The sequence below is a fragment of the Anomaloglossus baeobatrachus genome, chromosome 2, assembly GCF_048569485.1.
Source record: "Anomaloglossus baeobatrachus isolate aAnoBae1 chromosome 2, aAnoBae1.hap1, whole genome shotgun sequence".
Lineage (NCBI taxonomy): Eukaryota > Metazoa > Chordata > Amphibia > Anura > Aromobatidae > Anomaloglossus > Anomaloglossus baeobatrachus.
In genome coordinates this window covers 5,780,496-5,804,222 of record NC_134354.1, presented here as the reverse complement: position 1 = coordinate 5,804,222, position 23,727 = coordinate 5,780,496, and the positions used below count along the sequence as shown (strand labels likewise).

The window sequence follows — 23,727 nt, the reverse complement described above, 5'->3', positions numbered from 1 at the left end:
CTGTAGACACTAGATGGCGGCACTGCTCTTTGTGTACCCGTGGTGCTGCTGCTATCTTCCTGTAGACACTAGATGGCGGCACTGCTCTGTGTATACCCGTGGTGGTGCTGCTATCTTCCTGTAGACACTAGATGGCGGCACTGCTCTGTGTATACCCGTGGTGGTGCTGCTATCTTCCTGTAGACACTAGATGGCGGCACTGCTCTGTGTATACCCGTGGTGGTGCTGCTATCTTCCTGTAGACACTAGATGGCGACACTGCTCTGTGTATACTCGTGGTGCTGCTGCTATCTTCCTGTAGACACTAGATGGCGGCACTGCTCTGTGTATACCCGTGGTGGTGCTGCTATCTTCCTGTAGACACTAGATGGCGGCACTGCTCTGTGTATACCAGTGGTGCTGCTGCTATCTTCCTGTAGACACTAGATGGCGGCACTGCTCTGTGTATACCCGTGGTGGTACTGCTATCTTCCTGTAGACACTAGATGGCGGCACTGCTCTGTGTATACCCGTGGTGGTGCTGCTATCTTCCTGTAGACACTAGATGGCGGCACTGCTCTGTGTATACCCGTGGTGGTGCTGCTATCTTCCTGTAGACACTAGATGGCGGCACTGCTCTGTGTATACCCTGTGGTGCTGCTGCTATCTTCCTGTAGACACTAGATGGCGGCACTGCTCTGTGTATACTCGTGGTGGTGCCGCTATCTTCCTGTAGACACTAGATGGCGGCACTGCTCTGTGTATACTCGTGGTGGTGCTGCTATCTTCCTGTAGACACTAGATGGCGGCACTGCTCTGTGTATACTCGTGGTGGTGCCGCTATCTTCCTGTAGACACTAGATGGCAGCACTGCTCTGTGTATACCCGTGGTGCTGCTGCTATCTTCCTGTAGACACTAGATGGCGGCACTGCTCTGTGTATACCAGTGGTGCTGCTATCTTCCTGTAGACACTAGATGGCGGCACTGCTCTGTGTGTACCCGTGGTGCTGCTATCTTCCTGTAGACACTAGATGGCGGCACTGCTCTGTATATACCCGTGGTGCTGCTGCTATCTTCCTGTAGACACTAGATGGCGGCACTGCTCTGTGTATACCCGTGGTGGTGCTGCTATCTTCCTGTAGACACTAGATGGCGGCACTGCTCTGTGTATACTCGTGGTGGTGCTGCTATCTTCCTGTAGACACTAGATGGCGGCACTGCTCTGTGTATACCCGTGGTGGTGCTGCTATCTTCCTGTAGACACTAGATGGCGGCACTGCTCTGTGTATACCCGTGGTGGTGCTGCTATCTTCCTGTATTAGATGCTAGATGGCGGCACTGCTCTGTGTATACTCGTGGTGCTGCTGCTATCTTCCTGTAGACACTAGATGGCGGCACTGCTCTGTGTATACCCGTGGTGGTGCTGCTATCTTCCTGTAGACACTAGATGGCGGCACTGCTCTGTGTATACCCGTGGTGGTGCTGCTATCTTCCTGTAGACACTAGATGGCGGCACTGCTCTGTGTATACTCGTGGTGGTGTTGCTATCTTCCTGTAGACACTAGATGGCGGCACTGCTCTGTGTATACTCGTGGTGGTGCTGCTATCTTCCTGTAGACACTAGATGGCGGCACTGCTCTGTGTATACTCGTGGTGGTGCTGCTATCTTCCTGTAGACACTAGATGGCGGCACTGCTCTGTGTATACTCGTGGTGGTGCTGCTATCTTCCTGTAGACACTAGATGGCGGCACTGCTCTGTGTATACCCGTGGTGGTGCTGCTATCTTCCTGTAGACACTAGATGGCGGCACTGCTCTGTGTATACCCGTGGTGCTGCTGCTATCTTCCTGTAGACACTAGATGGCGGCACTGCTCTGTGTATACCCGTGGTGGTGCTGCTATCTTCCTGTAGACACTAGATGGCGGCACTGCTCTGTGTATACCCGTGGTGGTGCTGCTATCTTCCTGTAGACACTAGATGGGGGCACTGCTCTGTGTATACCCGTGGTGGTGCTGCTATCTTCCTGTAGACACTAGATGGCGGCACTGCTCTGTGTATACTCGTGGTGGTGTTGCTATCTTCCTGTAGACACTAGATGGCGGCACTGCTCTGTGTATACCCGTGGTGGTGCTGCTATCTTCCTGTAGACACTAGATGGCGGCACTGCTCTGTGTATACTCGTGGTGGTGTTGCTATCTTCCTGTAGACACTAGATGGCGGCACTGCTCTGTGTATACCCGTGGTGGTGCTGCTATCTTCCTGTAGACACTAGATGGCGGCACTGCTCTGTGTATACTCGTGGTGGTGTTGCTATCTTCCTGTAGACACTAGATGGCGGCACTGCTCTGTGTATACCCGTGGTGGTGCTGCTATCTTCCTGTAGACACTAGATGGCGGCACTGCTCTGTGTATACTCGTGGTGGTGTTGCTATCTTCCTGTAGACACTAGATGGCGGCACTGCTCTGTGTATACTCGTGGTGGTGCTGCTATCTTCCTGTAGACACTAGATGGCGGCACTGCTCTGTGTATACTCGTGGTTGTGCTGATATCTTCCTGTATTAGATGCTAGATGGCGGTATTATGGAAAGCCGGACACCAGATACTCCGCACTATGTGGCGGCAAATCCCACATTGCTGATTCACTGTTCTCGCGCCTGGCTGAATTGTGAGCACAGCTCTGCAGCGTCCTCTGCGTTGCTGCGTTATATCAGCAGCAGACAGCCATTTTCCGCCCCCGACCTCGCGCCTCACAGATCTTTCCATCTCTGCTTACTGAACTGTTCATAATAACAGACATTTTTGACCATGGGTGCACAAACTTTTGCATGCCACTTTAGACCGGTGCGCCTCTGGCAACACTGATGGTCAGAACCAGGAGGGGGGACTCGGGTCCGGAGGCAGCTGGAGCAGCTCCAGTCACTGCTGAGGCTTCGTTTCTGTGTGTCGGCTGTGACCGCTCTCTTCTTCCCTCGGCTGTAGGTTGGCGAAGTACGACATGGTGGTCACCACATACAGCCTGGTGTCGAAAGAGATCCCCGCCAAGAAGGAGGAAGGGGACGCCCCGGCCAAAGACCACGACCTGGAGGTGAGGACCAGCCCCATACACATTACATCTGATCCCCAGTCCCCTCCAGAGCTGCACTCACTGTTCTGCTGTTACATTGTGTCTTATCCTCCAGAGCTGCGCTCACTATTCCGTTGTTACATTTGAGTCTTCTCCTCCAGTCACCTCCAGAGCTGCATTCCCCAGTGTTACATGTGAGCAGTACGTCTCCCGGATGCCGTGCTGCGGGGTCACTCCGCTCGCTCTGTTTTTCAGGACCGGGCGGGCTCGTCTCCGCTGCTCCGCGTTGCCTGGTCTCGTATTATTCTGGACGAGGCGCACAACATAAAAAACCCAAAAGTGCAGACGTCCATCGCTGTGTGTAAGCTGCGGGCCGGGGGCCGCTGGGCAGTGACCGGGACCCCCATACAGAACAACCTGCTGGATCTGTACTCCCTGCTGCGGTGAGTGAGGTGTCCCCTCCCGTATACTGTACACAGCGCCGCACCCTGGTCACATGACCTCCTCCTGTGCTACACAGGGGCTTCACTAACCTCCATTCCACTGATGCATCAAAGGGCCCCGGGACCCCATAATCCTCAGCGATGGTCTCGTTCAACAGCGGCCTCTCGTGCCCTCTCGTTCCTCAGCAGCGGCAGCTTCTCGTGCCCTCTCGTTCCTCGGCGGCGGCCTCTCGTGCCCTCTCGTTCCTCAGCGGCGGCCTCTCGTGCCCTCTCGTTCCTCGGCGGCGGCCTCTCGTGCCCTCTCGTTCCTCGGCGGCGGCCTCTCGTGCCTTCTCGTTCCTCGGCGGCGGCCTCTCGTTCCTTCTCGTTCCTCGGCGGCGGCCTCTCGTGCCTTCTCGTTCCTCGGCGGCGGCCTCTCGTGTCCCCGCGGTCCTTGGATTGGCCTCTCGTGCTCCCGGGTTCCTTATTGGTGGTTTCTCTCCCCTGGGTTCTTTATCGGCGGTTTCCCTCGTCCTCGGGTTCTTTATCGGCGGTCTCTTCTTCCCCGGGGTGCCTTATCGGCGGTCTCTTCTGCCCCCGGGTTCCTTATTGGCGGTCTCTTCTGCCCCCGGGTACCTTATTGGCGGTTTCTCTTGCCCTCGGGTTCCTTATCGGCGGTCTCTTCTGCCCCTGGGTTCCTTATCGGCGGTCTCTTCTGCCCCTGGGTTCCTTATCGGCGGTCTCTTCTGCTCCCGGGTTCCTTATCGGCGGTCTCTTCTGCCCCCGGGTTCCTTATCGGCGGTCTCTTCTGCCCCCGGGTGCCTTATCGGCGGTCTCTTCTGCCCCCGGGTGCCTTATCGGCGGTCTCTTCTGCCCCCAGATTCCTTCGCTGTTCCCCCTTCGATGAGTTTAAGTTGTGGAAGTCTCAGGTGGATAATGGCAGCAGGAAGGGTGCGGAGCGTCTGACCATCCTGACCAAGAGCCTCCTGCTGCGGAGGACCAAGGACCAGCAGGACCACAAGGGGCGACCGCTGGTAACTACCCCTGGGTCACTCACTGGGGGAGGGTACATGGTGGGGGGTTGCACTGACGGTCGGGGTTTGGCTCATGGTGTGTTTCTGTGACCCCCGTGTCCTGTAGGTGGCGCTCCCCCAGAGGAGCAGTGAGCTGCATCAGCTGAGACTCTCCGCCCAGGAACAGGCCGTGTACGACGTGATACTCGCCCGGTCCCGGTGAGGAGGGGGCTCTGATCCCTGCACAGGGGGGCTCTGGTATAATGGTTACAGGCGGATGCAGGTATTGGGGTGTAGACGAGATAAGAGGGGCTGGTAGGGTGGCAACATGGTGGAGGGTGGGTATAAGGTGGGGCCAGCATTGAAGAAGGAGCCAGTGTAAACTGTAGGGCCCAGCATGGTGGGTACAGGGTGGGGGCCAGAGTAGAGGGCGAGGAGTTAGTGTAAATGGGTAGCGGGTGGGAGCCCTTGCGGTGGGTAGCGGGTGGGAGCCCTTGCGGTGGGTGGTGGGTAGCGGTAGGAGCCCTTGCGGTGGGTAGCGGGTGGGAGCCCTTGCGGTGGGTAGCAGGTGAGAGCCCTTGCGGTGGGTGGCGGGTGAGAGTCCTTGCGGTGGGTGGCGGGTGGGAACTTTTGCGGTGGGTAGCGGGTGGGAGCCCTTGCGGTGGGTGAGAGCCTTGCGGTGGTTAGCGGGTGGGAGCTTTTGCGGTGGGTAGCGGGTGGGAGCCCTTGCGGTGGGTAGCGGGTGGGAGCTCTTGCGGTGGGTAGCGGGTGGGTGGCGGGCGGGAGCTCTTGCGGTGGGTAGCGGGTGGTAGCCCTTGCGGTGGGTAGCGGGTGGGTGGCGGGTGGGAGCCCTTGCGGTGGGTAGCGGGTGGTGGCCGGTGTCCTCTCCTCACTTTTTGGCTTTTTCTCCAGGTCTACGCTCCAGAATTACCTGAGACGACACGAGGGGGCATCACACGCTCCATGTGAGGGGGCAGATAATCCGTTTGATAGAGGTACTGGCCCCTGAGACCCCGCTGTTCAGCCGGTGGATGCCCCCTCCTCGCCTTTCTTACCTGCCTTTTTCTCACAGTTGCTCGGGAGTTTGGGGCCCCTCAGGGAGACGTTTCGCCCGCTCCGCTCTCTCAGGGATCCAGCACCGTCCACATCCTGTCACTTCTGCTGCGTCTGCGCCAGTGCTGCTGCCACCTGTCCCTGCTGAAGACGGTGAGAGACCCCCGCGCACCTTATGGTGGGAGGGCGGCCGGTGTGATCTGGGGGCAGGAGCGTATGGTCCTGAGATATGAGGGCTCCATGGTCCCGGCTGAGCTGCCTACCAGTCAGTAGAACAAGAGGTCACACCATGAGGACGATGATTTTGGGGTGAAGCTGATGTGACCCCATTTCTTCCCCAGACTCTGGACCAGCTTGAGCTGAAGAATGAAGGGCTGAGCCTGACCCTGGAGGAGCAGCTCAGTGCGCTGACCTTGTGTGACCTTCAGAGCCCGGACCCCAAATCCACCGTCTCCCTGAACGGCACCAACTTCCAGGCGGAACTGTTTGAGAGCAAAAGCGGCAGCACCAAGGTGAGAAAAGCGGTCGTCTCGTGTAAGAAGGTGATGTCACCGTGTGTGGAGTACGGTGGGGCCAGGCCCCGTTTTTGTGTTGGTGCCGCGCCCCCTATTTGCGTTGGGGCCGCACGCCCTATTTGCGGTGGTGCCGCGCCCCGTTGCATGGTGGTTTGCTTATCGTCTCGTTCCTTCTTCCTTTCTAGGTGGACGCTCTTATTTCCAGGCTGAGGACCATTGTCTCGGGCGCTGCCCCCCAGAAGAGGTGAGCTCGGGGCACAGAGGGCGCTCTATACTAGTGATGGGGCTATTGCAGAGTGGGTTTTGCAGTCAGTTGGATTGCGCAGGAGCCCGACAGCGCTGTGATGGCGGTGGTGCTGGCGGCAGCGCTGTGATGGCGGTGGTGTTGGCGGCAGCGCTGTGATGGCGGTGGTGTTGGCGGCAGCCCTGTGATGGCGGTGGTGTTGGCGGCAGCGCTGTGATGGCGGTGGTGCTGGTGGCAGCGCCCGTTTCTGGCTGTGGTTGAGCGTTGTCTTGTTGGCAGCGTCGTGGTGTCGCAGTGGACCAGCATGCTGAAGATTGTCGCCCTCCATCTAAAGCGCCTGGGGATGTCTTACGCCACCATCGACGGATCCATCAGTCCGAAAGTGCGCATGGACCTGGTGGAGGATTTCAATATCAACCCCCGGGGGCCGCAGGTACGACGTCCAAGCATGCATTGCAGTGACCGCGGGGTGTGTGTATGTGGGGTCAGGGGCCGGCTCCCGCTAATACCTCTGTGTCTCCAGGTCATGCTCGTGTCTCTCTGCGCGGGAGGAGTCGGTCTGAACCTGATCGGAGGGAATCACCTCTTCCTGATGGACATGCACTGGTAATGGCCTGTGGACCCCCGGTGTGGGCGCCCGGGGGTGGGGGGGGGGGGGTCATGTAGGGGCTTCTTCAGGAGTCCAGGGCTTCATGCTCTCTGCAGCGGGCTCTGAGTGGAGACGCTGGAGCTCGGGATCAGCACAGATCGTGTCGCGCAAAGTGTCCTCCAGACTCGATCTGCTGGAGCGGTCATGGCCGCTTTTGACCTAACGTCCCGTCCTCCCAGGATCCATGGTTATCGTATCTCTGTCATTCTGTTCATCCTGAGCCTCCTGGTTCATGAGCTTTTTGTCCCTCTCACATGTTGACATTTTCTTGACTCTTTCATACTTCAGGAATCCGGCTCTGGAGGATCAGGCCTGTGACCGAATCTACCGGGTGGGGCAGTGCAAGGACGTGGTGATCCACAGGTGAGGAGACGTCCGGCCACTAGGGCAGATGAGCTGAATCTCAGGGGCCACTGGTCCAACACCCCTGAATACAGATTGGTATCTGTCCCGCGCCCTCCCCGTCCCGGGTGCCGCCTCACTCCCGCGCCCTCCCCGTCCCGGGCGACGCCTCGCTCCCGCGCCCTCCCCGTCCTGGGCGCCGCCTCGCTCCCGCACCCTCCCCGTCCCTTGTGCCGCCTCACTCCCGCACCCTCCCCGTCCCTTGTGCCGCCTCACTCCCGCACCCTCCCCGTCCCGGGCGACCCCTCGCTCCCGCGCCCTCCCCGTCCCGGGTGCCGCCTCACTCCCGCACCGTTCCGGGCGACGCCTCGCTCCCGCGCCCTCCCCGTCCCGGGCGACGCCTCGCTCCCGCACCCTCCCCGTCCCTTGTGCCGCCTCACTCCCGCACCCTCCCCGTCCCGGGCGACGCCTCGCTCCCGCGCCCTCCCCGTCCCGGGCGACGCCTCGCTCCCGCACCCTCCCCGTCCCTTGTGCCGCCTCACTCCCGCACCCTCCCCGTCCCGGGCGACGCCTCGCTCCCGCGCCCTCCCCGTCCCGGGCGACGCCTCGCTCCCGCGCCCTCCCCGTCCCGGGCGACGCCTCGCTCCCGCGCCCTCCCCGTCCCGGGCGACGCCTCGCTCCCGCGCCCTCCCCGTCCCGGGCGACGCCTCGCTCCCGCGCCCTCCCCGTCCCGGGCGACGCCTCGCTCCCGCGCCCTCCTCTCTGCAGATTATCGCTGTACCCCATTGGGTGGAGTTACTTGGTGCTTCCCGTGCTCTCTGCAGGTTTGTCTGTGAGGGGACGGTGGAAGAGAAAATCTCTCAGCTCCAGGAGAAGAAAAAGGATTTGGCCAAGAAAGTTTTGACTGGAAACAGCAGCAGCTTCACCAAACTCACCCTGATGGACCTGCGCCTGCTGTTTGGGGTGTAGCGCTGCACCCAATCCACATGGAAAAGGTGACCCCTGTAGACAGCTATACTATGAGATCCACCCAGCTGGCGGGTTAATACGGCGGTCGTCTTCCCAGCTGGCGGGTTTATACACGGGAGTCGTCTCCCCAGTTGGCGGGTGTATATGGCGGTCGTCTCCCCAGTTGGCGGGTGTATATGGCGGTCGTCTCCCCAGTTGGCGGGTGTATATGGCGGTCGTCTCCCCAGTTGGCGGGTGTATATGGCGGTCGTCTCCCCAATTGGCGGGTGTATATGGCGGTCGTCTCCCCAATTGGCGGGTGTATATGGCGGTCGTCTCCCCAGCTGGCGGGTGTATATGGCGGTCGTCTCCCCAATTGGCGGGTGTATATGGCGGTCGTCTCCCCAATTGGCGGGTGTATATGGCGGTCGTCTCCCCAGTTGGCGGGTGTATATGGCGGTCGTCTCCCCAGTTGGCGGGTGTATATGGCGGTCGTCTCCCCAGTTGGCGGGTGTATATGGCGGTCGTCTCCCCAGTTGGCGGGTGTATATGGCGGTCGTCTCCCCAATTGGCGGGTGTATATGGCGGTCGTCTCCCCAATTGGCGGGTGTATATGGCGGTCGTCTCCCCAGCTGGCGGGATTATACTGTGGTCAGACGTTATATTTATGTGTACAGTGTTTTGTGTTTTCTATGTGTTATGTAATAAAGTTTTATATATTCTCATGTCTCAATCATTGACGGTGCTGATCGTTTTCTAGTAGTGACCTGGAGTATACAAGCCTGCCGGCTGTATACTCATCTGCCTGTCCGGGTTCTCCATCTCGAAATTCCATCTTCAGGCTTCTCCCCTCCGGCTTTCTGGTGCAAAGATGAACAATGAAGAGGACGCAAAACACAAAGTGCGGGACTGAGAGGAGGCCGCCCGGCTGTGGTCCTCTGCTTCGGTATGAAGCTCGAGGAGGCCGCCTGTGAGGTAAATCATGGGATATGAAGAGGAATTATGATGTCCAGTCATAATTTCTCTAATCGCTCCCTGCCTTGCAGATTGGTGTCAAAGGAAAGGTGTCAAATCCACTTACACAGCCAGAGGCAATCTCCTATGATATGGAGATTAGCTGAGCCGTGAACAAAGGACCCAGGAAGATCCCCCTCAGTCACACTGTGATGGAAGTTTGTATCTACCTAGCAGGCTTGGAAGTATCCAGACAGCCAGGCTCCAGTAGAATATGGTTAATATTTCATGAACCGTGCTTCCTATTAATATGGCAGACAGAAATATGGCATCGGGGCCGGCTGACGAGTTCAGCACATATTTTATATAGCTGTGGGACCTTGGGAAGTACCCCAAACGGGATATAGGCCAGTGGGGAACCAGCAGACCAGCCATACGTCCTACCATTTTGAAGGTAAAATCATAACTGTCAAAATGAGAGCATTGGCGTCCGCCTACGACGTTCCCAGGCAAAGTTATGATTAATAATCACTCTGGATACTATTTTTGACTCGAGGCATGGGGTGGGGCAGTGCTCCCCTGTGAGGTCACTAAGGTAGGAGGGGGACCTGGATTGAGCCAGGTTGATAACCTCAGTGCAGCCATTTATTAGCTGTTCTTTGCCGGGGGTCTGTGTCTGAACACATGGGAGGAAGTTCCTGGAATCCTGGCCGAACAGCGCCCCCCTGTGGCCAGACGCACAAGGTAACTGCTTGAACTATATGCCTGTTTGTTATCCATACCTTGCCTGTAAATGTACTCTGACTTATGTATATCCTGTAGATTCCATATTGTATATATTAATAGCAAAAAATTGGCCATAATAGAATACCAACTTATGGGACCACTCAGTGGTGTCCCATAAGGACATGCCTACTCCGAGGAACATGAATAACTGGAGAAAAAAGGGAGATGAGGCAACAACCATATGTGAAAAAATCCATATTTATTCATAACAATCACATATATAAATACAATGTGTATCAATAGGGAAAGGTCAGACAATACAGCAGGAATAAATAGGGGGAGTAAAAGTGTGTGTGTGGGGGCGTCTCTTGCCAACCAGAACCAGCCACAATAGGAAAAAATGAAGAACTGCAATGCCACCGATCTACAATGGGGTGGGCCCATGAAGGAGATATATGGGAGAGATGACAGGGTAAATACCAAATGGAAAGACCATAGAAATGTGTCCTATATGAGATCGGAATTATTGTGGGCACCAGCGGGTGGGCACCCAGGTATGTATAAATCCTGACAACGCCTCAAATAAGCCGCAGTATGACTAGAAATGGTGGGCTGTGCAGAGCCAAGGGCAAGGAGGGAACCAATTCCCAAAATCAATGTAAATCTGGTGAGTCCAGACCCAAAGCACCACACAGCCCAGAAGATACAATAAGAGGAAAGTTCCAACTATAAAAAACTGCGGAGAGAGGAATTGCCAGGAGGAGTTGTAGAGGTACATACACCAGAATTGTGCACCAACCAGAATAAGCATATGTATAGTTCCCCACTAGGAGTTACTATCACTGCAGAAGGGGTTAAAGTGAAACCGCCAGGGCTGCAACAGGCAATGAGACAATTGAGTCATATAGAGGGATTTAGCATGCATTGGGTCACAGCGTGGAGCACCGTGCGGTCATGGGGGAACCGCATATAAGGGCATATGAGGGCAAAAGCAGAGTAATAATACCTGGTGGCTGATTCGGAGGGCAAGGGACAACTCCTGACAGCTGTTTCGCAGCGTTGGCTTTATCAAAGGAGGTGTGGATGTATCGGGTATGCAAGACTTTATTGGGACTGAACCAGGTGATTGTACTTAATGGCGGTTGTTAACTGCGCATGCGCCGGAGTACGGGAAGTGGAAGGGATCAAGAGCCAACGCTGTATGCGGCGCACGCGCGGGTCCACGGGACACGTCTCCATGGTACCCGCGCGCGCGCACAAACGGGCTCAATCCCTCCCACTGCCCGCAGTCAGCGCGACGGAGGACGCGCACAACCACGAGGTAGATGAAAACATGCAATACTTGTAAACATGCAGAGATCAAAAGGGAAATTTAAGAAAATAGCATGATAACAAAGCAGCAGAAAGCATTTTTTGTGATCTCCACAAAGAATCAATAAAGGAATGGTCCATATCCCAAGGGCTGAAACAAAAAACCTGGGAAACATAAGGAAAGACAAAAAATAATAATTAACACAATTAAAACAGTGCGTAAAAGCATACACAGTTTAAAAACCCCACAAAATTACCCCCGAAGGAGTATATCCAGGGCGGAAATTTCCGCAACAAAAACCCGACAAGAGCACAGGGAGAATAGAGGAGGAGAAGACCGGGGGAATAGAGGAGGAGAAGACCGGGAGAATAGAGGAGGAGAAGACCGGGGGAATAGAGGAGGAGAAGACCGGGAGAATAGAGGAGGAGAAGACCGGGAGAATAGAGGAGGAGAAGACCAGGGGAATAGAGGAGGAGAAGACCGGGAGAATAGAGGAGGAGAAGACCGGGAGAATAGGGGAGGAGAAGACCGGGGGAATAGGGGAGGAGAAGACCGGGGGAATAGAGGAGGAGAAGACCGGGAGAATAGAGGAGGAGAAGACCGGGAGAATAGAGGAGGAGAAGACCGGGAGAATAGAGGAGGAGAAGACCGGGGGAATAGAGGAGGAGAAGACCGGGGGAATAGAGGAGGAGAAGACCGGGGGAATAGAGGAGGAGAAGACCGGGAGAATAGAGGAGGAGAAGACCGGGAGAATAGAGGAGGAGAAGACCGGGGGAATAGAGGAGGAGAAGACCGGGAGAATAGAGGAGGAGAAGACCGGGAGAATAGAGGAGGAGAAGACCGGGGGAATAGAGGAGGAGAAGACCGGGGGAATAGAGGAGGAGAAGACCGGGGGAATAGAGGAGGAGAAGACCGGGGGAATAGAGGAGGAGAAGACCGGGGGAATAGAGGAGGAGAAGACCGGGGGAATAGAGGAGGAGAAGACCGGGGGAATAAAGGAGGAGAATACCGGGGGGATTGTCATTCCATAAACGGAGGAGGCCATATTAAGGAATACAAGAAGGGGGCATAGCTGACCACCTCGTGTAGACCGATCGGCACGAGCGTGTTCAGGGAGACAATCCACTTGGACTCCTGCTGAGCGAGAATCCTGCGTAGGTTGCCCCCCGAACACCCCCATGAATCACGTCGATGCCCCTAACTTGCAAAGATTTAGGGCTGCAATTGTGGGCAGCCCTAAAATGACGGGGCAAGGTTTTCAAAAGGTGACATCTTCCACTGAGGCGGCAGCAATAATATCTCACGTGAAGTGAGCCCCACATAGATCAGGGCGCACGAGCATGTGGCATAGTAAACCACATGTGGTATTGCAAGAGATACAGTTATTGATGGAAACAACCTTTTTGCCGTCAGAAGAAGTGAAGGATGACACCCTGATAATATTAGCACATGCGGCACAATGGCCGCAAGGAAAACAGCCCCGAAGGGGGCCCCTGGAACCAAAGGGGTTCTGTCTGGGAGGAATGGAGTGGCTCTTGACGAGAAGATCCCCCAGGTTCTTTGCCCGTCTAGCCGTCTTGAGGGGTCTCCTGGGAAGCACTGCAGCCAAAGTGGGCTCGGTAAAAAGTACCAACCAGTGCCTCTCCAGGATTCCCCTCATCGTGTCCCACTCGTGATTAAAAGTCCCAATGAAACGGATCTGGTTGTCCATGGTTGGCCGATGATGGTTATACTGGAGAAGATGTTCCCTGGGGCTATGCTTTGCACGTAGATAGCCTTTTTCAATGCATCTGTTGCTATACCCCCTCGCGCTAAACCTGCATCGGAGATCGGACGACTGGGTTTCAAAGGTGGAAGAAGTAGAGCAGATCCGCTTCATCCTCAAAAACTGTCTCTTGATCCCTTCCACTTCCCGTACTCCGGCTCCGGCGCATGCGCAGTTAACAACCGCCATTAAGTACAATCACCTGGTTCAGTCCCAATAAAGTCTTGCATACCCGATACATCCACACCTCCTTTGATAAAGCCAACGCTGCGAAACAGCTGTCAGGAGTTGTCCCTTGCCCTCCGAATCAGCCACCAGGTATTATTACTCTGCTTTTGCCCTCATATGCCCTTATATGCGGTTCCCCCATGACCGCACGGTGCTCCACGCTGTGACCCAATGCATGCTAAATCCCTCTATATGACTCAATTGTCTCATTGCCTGTTGCAGCCCCGGCGGTTTCACTTTAACCCCTTCTGCAGTGATAGTAACTCCTAGTGGGGAACTATACATATGCTTGTTCCGGTTGGTGCACAATTCTGGTGTATGTACCTCTACAACTCCTCCTGGCAATTCCTCTCGCCGCAGTTTTTTTATAGTTGGAACTTTCCTCTTATTGTATCTTCTGGGCTGTGTGGTGCTTTGGGTCTGGACTCACCAGATTTACATTGATTTTGGGAATTGGTTCCCTCCTGCCCTTGGCTCTGCACAGCCCACCATTTCTAGTCATACTGCGGCTTATTTGAGGCGTTGTCAGGATTTATACATACCTGGGTGCCCACCCGCTGGTGTCCACAATAATTCCGATCTCATATAGGACACATTTCTATGGTCTTTCCATTTGGTATTTACCCTGTCATCTCTCCCATATATCTCCTTCATGGGCCCACCCCATTGTAGATTGGTGGCATTGCAGTTCTTCATTTTTTCCTATTGTGGCTGGTTCTGGTTGGCAAGAGACGCCCCCACACACACACTTTTACTCCCCCTATTTATTCCTGCTGTATTGTCTGACCTTTCCCTATTGATACACATTGTATTTATATATGTGATTGTTATGAATAAATATGGATTTTCTTCGGCGCTCCATTGGGAGACCCAGACGATTGGGTGTATAGCTACTGCCTCCGGAGGCCACACAAAGCATTACACTAAAACGTGTAAGGCCCCTCCCCTTCTGGCTATACACCCCCCGTGGGATCACGGGATGCTCAGTTTTCAAGCTTTGTGCGAAGGAGGTCAGACATCCACGCATAGCTCCACTGTTTAGTCAGCAGTAGCTGCTGACTATATCGGATGGAAGAAAAGAGGGCCCATATAGGGTCCCCAGCATGCTCCCTTCTCACCCCACTTGCGGTTTGTTAAGGTTGAGGTACCCATTGCGGGTACGGAGGCTGGAGCCCACATGCTGCTTTCCTTCCCCATCCCCCTAAGGGGCTCTGTGGAAGTGGGATCTTACCGGCCCCCAAACCCTGAGGCCGGGCTCCATCCACAGACCCAGAGAACCTGCTGGAGGAGCTGAGTACCGTCAGGGACAAGGCCCTGCAACATTCAGGTACTCTGTGTCCCCGCACAGACAGGCCACGCACACTCCAGACTTGCTGGGTGTGCTAGTGCGCCGGGGGCACTAGCGCTGCGCGCTCGGGTTAGTCACTGCAGCTTAGCTGAGTGACTTTATGTGTTGGGAACTACCGCGCCGGCCGCTCCGGGAGCGGCGGCGCGGCTGGGACTTGTAGTGCGCCGGGGACTCGCGCTGACTGCGTTTTTACGGCGGCAGCGCTCATAAATCTAGTCCCCGGCTTTTGCGGCCTAGCTCCGCTTCGTTCCTGCCCCCTCCCTGTCAATCAGGGAAAGGGAGAGACGCTGTTCCATAGTCAGCGCTGAGGGCTGGAGTCTTATTTACATACTCCAGCCCTCTCACTGGGCACAGTGGGGACGCAAGTTTCCCGCTCTTGGTCTAAACACGCCCAGGGCCCGCCCCTCTCCACAGGACGCCGGCAGCCATTCCTGCATGCAGTCTGGCTGGAGAACGGACACAGGCTCTGGGGGACCCAGACAAGGGACTCTGCTGACCACACACCCGCGTTTATGCGGGCGGTAAGCTGCACATAAGTGCTGGCCCCACTAGTGCCTCAGTGTTATTTGGTGCACTTTTTCCCTGTACCATATATATTTATATTGCACTGTACGGTCGCTTCTTGGCTTATACCCTATATTGCTCTGAGGAGACAACAACATGTCATCCGCAAAACGCAAGTGTGCCAAGGCACAGGCGGTATGCACTGCTTGTGTCGCATGTGGGGCTGATCTACCGGCAGGCTCCAATGACCCCCATTGTGTGCAATGTTCAATCCCTGTGCCACTTCGGCAGCCAGAGTCTATGGTAGTAGTGGCCCAGGCAGAGACGCCTGTGAACCCTGCCCCGGTGACGGGGACAGAATTTGCAATTTTTGCTGATAAGATGTCTGTGACTATGACAAAAATCCTGGAGACCTTGCAGTCCAGGCCAGTTACTCAGACCATGCACACTGCTGTGTCTATGCTCCCCGGTCCCCCTCAGCTGGAACTAATCCGTACTTCAAGGGGGTCCCAGGCATCACAGGCTGAAGACTCTGACTCGGATGACAGTCCCAGGCAGCCTAAGCGAGCTCGCTGGGAGAGACCCTCCACGTCATCACACTGGTCAGGGTCTCAACGAGAAGAGTCCCTGTGTGAGGAGACAGAGGTGGGTGATCAGGAGTCTTGTCCTGACACCGCTCTCAATCTAGATACCCCTGATGGTGACGCAATGGTAAATGACCTTATAGCGGCCATCAATAGACTGTTGGATATTTCTCCCCCAGCCCCTTCAGCAGAGGAGGCAGCTGCACAGCAGGAGAAGTTCCATTTTCGGTATCCCAAGCGTAAATTGAGTACTTTTCTGGACCACTCTGACTTCAGAGAATCAGTCCAGAAACACCACGCTTATCCGGACAAGCGTTTCTCCAAACGTCTTAAGGATACCCGTTATCCCTTTCCCCCTGACGTGGTCAAACGCTGGACCCAGTGTCCAAACGTGGATCCCCCAATATCCAGGCTTGCGGCTAGATCCATAGTTGCAGTGGAGGATGGGGCTTCACTTAAAGATGCCAATGACAGACAGATGGACCTGTGGTTGAAATCTGTCTATGAAGCTATCGGCGCGTCGTTTGCTCCAGCATTCGCGGCCGTGTGGGCACTCCAAGCTATTTCCGCTGGTCTGGCACAGGTGGACTCTATCATACGTCCAGCAGTGCCGCAGGTGGCGTCCTTAACTACGCAAATGTCTGCGTTTGCGACATACGCTATCAATGCAGTACTGGACTCTACGAGCCGTACCTCAATGGCGTCCGCCAACTCTGTGGTTTTGCGCAGAGCCTTGTGGTTAAAGGAATGGAAAGCAGATTCTGCTTCCAAGAAATGTTTAACCAGCTTGCCGCTATCTGGAGACAGACTGTTTGGTGAGCAATTGGCTGAAATCATTAAACAGTCCAAGGGTAAGGACTCCTCCTTACCCCAGCCCAGATCAAGCAAACCTCAACAGAGGAAGTGGCAGTCGAGGTTTCGGTCCTTTCGAGGCTCGGGCAAGCCCCAATTCTCCTCGTCCAAAGGGACTCAGAAGGAGCAAAGGAGCTCAGATGCCTGGCGGGCTCACTCACGCCCCAAGAAAGCAACCGGAGGAACCGCTTCCAAGCCGGCTGCCTCATGACTTTCGGCCTCCTCTCTCCGCATCCTCGGTCGGTGGCAGGCTCTCCCGCTTTTGCGACATTTGGCTGCCACAGGTCAAGGACCGGTGGGTAACAGACATTTTGTCTCACGGGTACAGGATAGAGTTCAGTTCTCGTCCTCCGCCTCGGTTCTTCAGAACTTCCCCACATCCCGACCGAGCAGATGCCCTTCTGCAGGCGGTGGGCTCTCTAAGAGCAGAAGGAGTGGTGATCCCTGTCCCTCTTCAGGAACAAGGGCAAGGTTTTTACTCCAATCTCTTTGTGGTGCCAAAAAAGGACGGCTCATTCCGTCCTGTTCTGGACCTAAAACTGCTCAACAAGCATGTGAACGCCAGGCGGTTCCGGATGGAATCCCTCCGCTCCGTCATTGCCTCAATGTCTCAAGGAGATTTCCTTGCATCAATAGACATCAAAGATGCTTATCTCCACGTGCCGATTGCTACAGAGCACCAACGCTTTCTACGTTTCGTGATAGGAGACGACCATCTACAATTCGTAGCTCTGCCATTTGGTCTGGCGACAGCCCCACGGGTTTTCACCAAGGTCATGGCGGCAGTGGTAGCAATCTTGCACTCTCAGGGACACTCGGTGATCCCTTACTTAGACGATCTGCTTGTCAAAGCACCCTCTCAAGAGGCATGCCAACTCAGCCTGAATGTTGCGCTGGAGACTCTCCAGACTTTCGGGTGGATCATCAACTTTTCAAAGTCCAATCTGTCACCGACCCAATCACTAACGTATCTTGGCATGGAGTTTCATACTCTCTCAGCGATAGTGAAGCTTCCGCTGGACAAGCAGCGGTCACTGCAGACAGGGGTGCAGTCTCTCCTTCAAGGTCAGTCGCACCCCTTAAGGCGCCTCATGCACTTCCTAGGGAAGATGGTGGCAGCAATGGAGGCAGTCCCGTTTGCGCAGTTTCATCTGCGCCCACTTCAGTGGGACATTCTCCGCCAATGGGACGGGAAGTCAACATCCCTGAACAGGGAAGTCTCCCTTTCCCAGACGACCAAGGACTCTTTGCAGTGGTGGCTTCTTCCCACCTCTGTATCACAGGGAAGATCCTTCCTACCCCCATCCTGGGCAGTAGTCACGACGGACGCGAGTCTGTCAGGGTGGGGAGCAGTTTTTCTCCACCACAGGGCTCAGGGTACGTGGACTCAGCAGGAGTCCACCCTTCAGATCAATGTTCTGGAAATCAGGGCAGTGTATCTGGCCCTACTAGCCTTCCAGCAGTGGCTGGAAGGAAAGCAGATCCGAATTCAGTCGGACAACTCCACAGCGGTGGCATACATCAACCACCAAGGAGGGACACGCAGTCGGCAAGCCTTCCAGGAAGTCCGGCGGATTCTGCTGTGGGTGGAGGACAGAGCATCCACCATATCCGCGGTTCACATCCCGGGCGTGGAAAACTGGGAAGCAGACTTCCTAAGTCGCCAGGGTATGGACGCAGGGGAGTGGTCCCTTCACCCAGACGCGTTTCAGGAAATCTGTCACCGCTGGGGGGTGCCGGATGTCGACCTAATGGCGTCTCGGCACAACAACAAGGTCCCGACCTTCATGGCGCGGTCTCGCGATCAAAGAGCTCTGGCGGTAGACGCCTTGGTGCAAGATTGGTCGCAGTTCCGGCTCCCTTATGTGTTTCCACCTCTGGCACTCTTGCCCAGAGTGCTACGCAAGATCAGATCCGATTGCAGCCGCGTCATACTCGTCGCCCCAGACTGGCCGAGGAGGTCGTGGTACCCGGATCTGTGGCATCTCACGGTCGGCCAACCGTGGGCACTACCAGACCGACCAGACTTACTGTCCCAAGGGCCGTTTTTCCATCGGAATTCTGCGGCCCTGAACCTGACTGTGTGGCCATTGAGTCCTGGATCCTAGCATCTTCAGGATTATCCCAAGGGGTCGTTGCCACCATGAGACAGGCTAGGAAGCCCACGTCTGCTAAGATATACCACAGAACGTGGAAGATATTCTTATCCTGGTGCTCGGCTCAGGGAGTGTCTCCCTGGCCATTTGCATTGCCTACTTTTCTTTCTTTCCTGCAATCTGGGTTAGAAAAAGGTTTGTCGCTCGGCTCCCTTAAAGGGCAAGTCTCGGCGCTATCCGTCTTTTTTCAGAAGCGTCTAGCACGACTTTCTAAGGTGCGCACGTTCCTGCAGGGGGTTTGTCATATCGTACCCCCGTACAAGCGGCCGTTAGATCCATGGGATCTGAACAGGGTGCTGGTTGCCCTCCAGAAGCCGCCCTTCGAGCCTCTGAGGGATGTTTCACTTTCTCGACTATCACAGAAAGTGGCTTTTCTGGTAGCGATCACATCTCTTCGGAGAGTGTCTGAGCTAGCAGCGCTGTCATCCAAGGCTCCTTTCCTGGTCTTCCACCAGGACAAGGTAGTGCTGCGCCCCATTCAGGAGTTTCTCCCGAAGGTGGTATCCTCTTTTCATCTTAATCAGGATATATCCTTGCCTTCGTTTTGTCCTCATGCAGTTCATCGGTATGAGAAGGATTTACATTTGTTAGATCTGGTGAGAGCACTCAGAATCTACATTTCCCGCACGGCGCCCCTGCGCCGCTCGGATGCACTCTTTGTCCTTGTCGCTGGTAAGCGCAAAGGGTCGCAGGCTTCCAAAGCCACCCTGGCTCGATGGATCAAAGAACCAATTCTTGAAGCCTACCGTTCTGCTGGGCTTCCGGTTCCTTCAGGGCTAAAGGCCCACTCAACCAGAGCCGTGGGTGCGTCCTGGGCATTACGACACCAGGCTACGGCTCAACAGGTGTGCCAGGCAGCTACCTGGTCGAGTCTGCACACTTTCACCAAGCATTATCAGGTGCATACCTATGCTTCGGCGGACGCCAGCCTAGGTAGAAGAGTCCTGCAGGCGGCAGTTGCCTCCCCGTAGGGGAGGGCTGTCTTTGCAGCTCTAACATGAGGTATTTCTTTACCCACCCAGGGACTGCTTTTGGACGTCCCAATCGTCTGGGTCTCCCAATGGAGCGCCGAAGAAGAAGGGAATTTTGTTACTTACCGTAAATTCCTTTTCTTCTAGCTCCTATTGGGAGACCCAGCACCCGCCCTGTTGTCCTTCGGGATTTTTGGTTTTTTCGGGTACACATGTTGTTCATGTTGAACGGTTTTCAGTTCTCCGACGTTACTCGGAGTGAATTTGTTTAAACCAGTTATTGGCTTTCCTCCTTCTTGCTTTAGCACTAAAACTGAGCATCCCGTGATCCCACGGGGGGTGTATAGCCAGAAGGGGAGGGGCCTTACACGTTTTAGTGTAATGCTTTGTGTGGCCTCCGGAGGCAGTAGCTATACACCCAATCGTCTGGGTCTCCCAATAGGAGCTAGAAGAAAAGGAATTTACGGTAAGTAACAAAATTCCCTTCTTTTCACATATGGTTGTTGCCTCCTCTCCCTTTTTTCTCCAGTTATTCATATTGTATATATTGTAGTTTCTTGTGCGGCTTCGGCTGATTAAATTATATAATTAATCTTGGGCTGTTGTTATCTCGATCTCGGATCCCACGTCTGTGAGCTCGGTTAATAGTTACCGTATTCGGTTGGTGGCAGCGAGTTTATGCCAAGGATCATTGTGGGGCGGCCAGTGAGATTTGGGGAGGTTTTTATATATTCCGTCCACGGAGGGCGGGGGAATATATACCCTACTCTCACCTGGAGCCCTTCAAGCATCGGCACAGGAGAATAGCGGCCTCCTTGCTTATTGTTGGGCAATTCCATAATTGGCCTGACTATAAGAGGGGCGCTAGAGAGCGCATCACGTGCTCTGTCTGTCAGTTGGACAGGTGGTACAAAGGAAGGACATACTTCCCGCTTCCTATAACCCCCTTTCGTGACATATTCGTGACACCGCCCGGCTGTGATCCCCTGCTCCGGTATGAAGCCCGAGGAGGCCGCCCGGCTGTGATCCCCTGCTCCGGTATGAAGCCCGAGGAGGCCGCCCGGCTGTGATCCCCTGCTCCGGTATGAAGCCCGAGGAGGCCGCCTAGCTGTGATCCTCTGCTCCGGTATGAAGCCCAAGGAGGCCGCCCGGCTGTGATCTGCCCTGGTATGAAGCCCGAGGAGGCCGCCCGGCTGTGATCCTCTGCTCCGGTATGAAGCTCGAGGAGGCCGCCCGGCTGTGATTCTCTGCTCCGGTATGAAGCCCAAGGAGGCCGCCCGGCTGTGATCTTCTGCCCTGGTATGAAGCTTGAGGAGGCCGCCCGGCTGTGATCCTCTGCTCCGGTATGAAGCCCAAGGAGGCCGCCCGGCTGTGATCCTCTGCTCCGGTATGAAGCCCGAGGAGGCCGCCCGGCTGTGATCCTCTGCTCCGGTATGAAGCTCGAGGAGGCCGCCCGGCTGTGATCCTCTGCTCCGGTATGAAGCCCGAGGAGGCCGCCCGGCTGTGATCCTCTGCTCCGGTATGAAGCTCGAGGAGGCCGCCCAGCTGTGATCCTCTGCTCCGGTATGAAGCCCGAGGAGGCCGCCCGGCTGTCATCCTCTGCTCCGGTATGAAGCCCCAGGAGGCCGCCCGGCTGTGATCCTCTGCTCCGGTATGAAGCCCGAGGAGGCCGCCCGGCTGTGATCCTCTGCTCCGGTATGAAGCCCGAGGAGGCCGCCCGGCTGTGATCCTCTGCTCCGGTATGAAGCTCGATGAGGCCGCCCGGCTGTGATCCTCTGCTCCGGTATGAAGCCCGAGGAGGCCGCCCGGCTGTGATCCTCTGCTCCGGTATGAAGCTGGAGGAGGCCGCCCGGCTGTGATCTTCTTCCCTGGTAAGAAGCCTAAGGAGGCTGCCCGGCTGTGATCCTCTGTCCTGGTATGAGGCTCGAGGAGGCTGCCCAGCTGTGATCTTCTGCCGTGGTATGAAGCTCGAGGAGGCCGCCCGGTTGTGATCTTCTGCCCTGGTATGAAGCTCGAGGAGGCTGCCCGGCTGTGATCCTCTGTCCTGGTATGAAGCCTGAGGAGGCTGCCCGGCTGTGATCTTCTGCCCTGGTATGAAGCTCGAGGAGGCTGCCCGGCTGTGATCTTCTGCCCTGGTATGAAGCCTGAGGAGGCCACCCGGCTGTGATCTTCTGCCCTGGTATGAAGCCCGAGGAGGCCGCCCGGCTGTGATCCTCTGCTCCGGTATGAAGCTCGAGGAGGCTGCCCAGCTGTGATCCTCTGCTCCGGTATGAAGCCCGAGGAGGCCGCCCGGCTGTGATCCTCTGCTCCGGTATGAAGCTCGAGGAGGCCGCCCGGCTGTGATCCCCTGCTCCGGTATGAAGCCCGAGGAGGCCGCCCGGCTGTGATCCTCTGCTCCGGTATGAAGCCCAAGGAGGCCGCCCGGCTGTGATCCTCTGCTCCGGTATAAAGCCCGAGGAGGCCGCCCGGCTGTGATCTTCTTCCCTGGTAAGAAGCCTAAGGAGGCTGCCTGGCTGTGATCTTCTGCCCTGGTATGAAGCTCGAGGAGGCTGCCCGGCTGTGATCCTCTGCTCCGGTATGAAGCCCGAGGAGGCCGCCCGGCTGTGATCCTCTGCTCCGGTATTAAGCTCGGGGAGGCCGCCCGGCTGTGATCTTCTGCCCTGGTATGAAGCTCGAGGAGGCTGCCCGGCTGTGATCTTCTGCCCTGGTATGAAGCCTGAGGAGGCTGCCCGGCTGTGATCCTCTGTCCTGGTATGAGGCTCGAGGAGGCTGCCCGGCTGTGATCTTCTGCCCTGGTATGAAGCTCTAGGAGGCTGCCCGGCTGTGATCTTCTGCCCTGGTATGAAGCCTGAGGAGGCTGCCCGGCTGTGATCCTCTGTCCTGGTATGAAGCTCGAGGAGGCTGCCCGGCTGTGATCCTCTGTCCTGGTATGAAGCCCGAGGAGGTCGTCCGGCTGTGATCCTCTGCTCCGGTATGAAGCCCGAGGAGGCTGCCCGGCTATGATCTTCTGCCCTGGTATGAAGCTCGAGGAGGCTGCCCGGCTGTGATCTTCTGCCCTGGTATGAAGCTCGAGGAGGCTGCCCGGCTGTGATCTTCTGACCTGGTATGAAGCCTGAGGAGGCTGCCCGGCTGTGATCCTCTGTCCTGATATGAAGCTCGAGGAGGCTGCCCGGCTGTGATCCTCTGCTCCGGTATGAAGCCCGAGGAGGCTGCCCGGCTGTGATCCTCTGTCCTGGTATGAAGCTCGAGGAGGCTGCCCGGCTGTGATCCTCTGTCCTGGTATGAAGCCCGAGGAGGCTGCCCGGCTGTGATCTTCTGCCCTGGTATGAAGCTCGAGGAGGCTGCCCGGCTGTGATCCTCTGTCCTGGTATGAAGCCCGAGGAGGGTGCCCGGCTGTGATCTTCTGCCCTGATATGAAGCCTGAGGAGGCCGCCCGGCTGTGATCTTCTGCCCTGGTATGAAGCTCGAGGAGGCTGCCCGGCTGTGATCCTCTGCTCCGGTATGAAGCCCGAGGAGGTCGCCCAGCTGTCATCCTCTGCTCCGGTATGAAGCTCGAGGAGACCTCCCGGCTGTGATCTTCTGCCCTGGTATGAAGCTCGAGGAGGCTGCCCGGCTGTGATCTTCTGCCCTGGTATGAAGCCCGAGGAGGTCGCCCGGCTGTGATCCTCTGCTCCGGTATGAAGCTCGAGGAGACCTCCCGGCTGTGATCCTCTGTCCTGGTATGAAGCTCGAGGAGGCTGCCCGGCTGTGATCCTCTGCTTTGGTATGAAGCCCGAGGAGGTCGCCCGGCTGTGATCCTCTGCTCCGGTATGAAGCTCGGGGAGGCTGCCCGGCTGTGATCTTCTGCCCTGGTATGAAGCTCGAGGAGGCTGCCCGGCTGTGATCTTCTGCGCTGGTATGAAGCTTGAGGAGGGTGCCCGGCTGTGATCTTCTGCCCTGGTATGAAGCCTGAGGAGGCCGCCCGGCTGTGATCTTCTGCCCTGGTATGAAGCTCGAGGAGGATGCCCGGCTGTGATCCTCTGCTCCGGTATGAAGCCCAAGGAGGTTGCCCGGCTGTGATCCTCTGCTCCGGTATGAAGCTTGAGGAGGCCGCCC

The 23,727-nt window shown here is 56.3% G+C and overlaps 1 protein-coding gene across 1 annotated transcript in view; it reads left to right on the top strand.

Moving 5' to 3' along the window:
• Positions 1-8,924, top strand: part of TTF2 (transcription termination factor 2) — a 77,616-nt gene extending 68,692 nt beyond the window's left edge. Inside the window, exons 11-22 of the mRNA XM_075337776.1 lie at positions 2,962-3,067; positions 3,302-3,489; positions 4,349-4,502; positions 4,609-4,700; positions 5,394-5,476; positions 5,554-5,687; positions 5,876-6,046; positions 6,235-6,293; positions 6,573-6,726; positions 6,817-6,899; positions 7,231-7,305; positions 8,109-8,924. Of these exons, the coding sequence (XP_075193891.1) occupies positions 2,962-3,067; positions 3,302-3,489; positions 4,349-4,502; positions 4,609-4,700; positions 5,394-5,476; positions 5,554-5,687; positions 5,876-6,046; positions 6,235-6,293; positions 6,573-6,726; positions 6,817-6,899; positions 7,231-7,305; positions 8,109-8,253 (1,444 nt within the window). The 3' untranslated portion in view covers positions 8,254-8,924. The remainder of the gene's footprint in view (positions 1-2,961; positions 3,068-3,301; positions 3,490-4,348; positions 4,503-4,608; positions 4,701-5,393; positions 5,477-5,553; positions 5,688-5,875; positions 6,047-6,234; positions 6,294-6,572; positions 6,727-6,816; positions 6,900-7,230; positions 7,306-8,108) is intronic.
• The last annotated feature ends 14,803 nt before the right edge of the window (positions 8,925-23,727 follow it).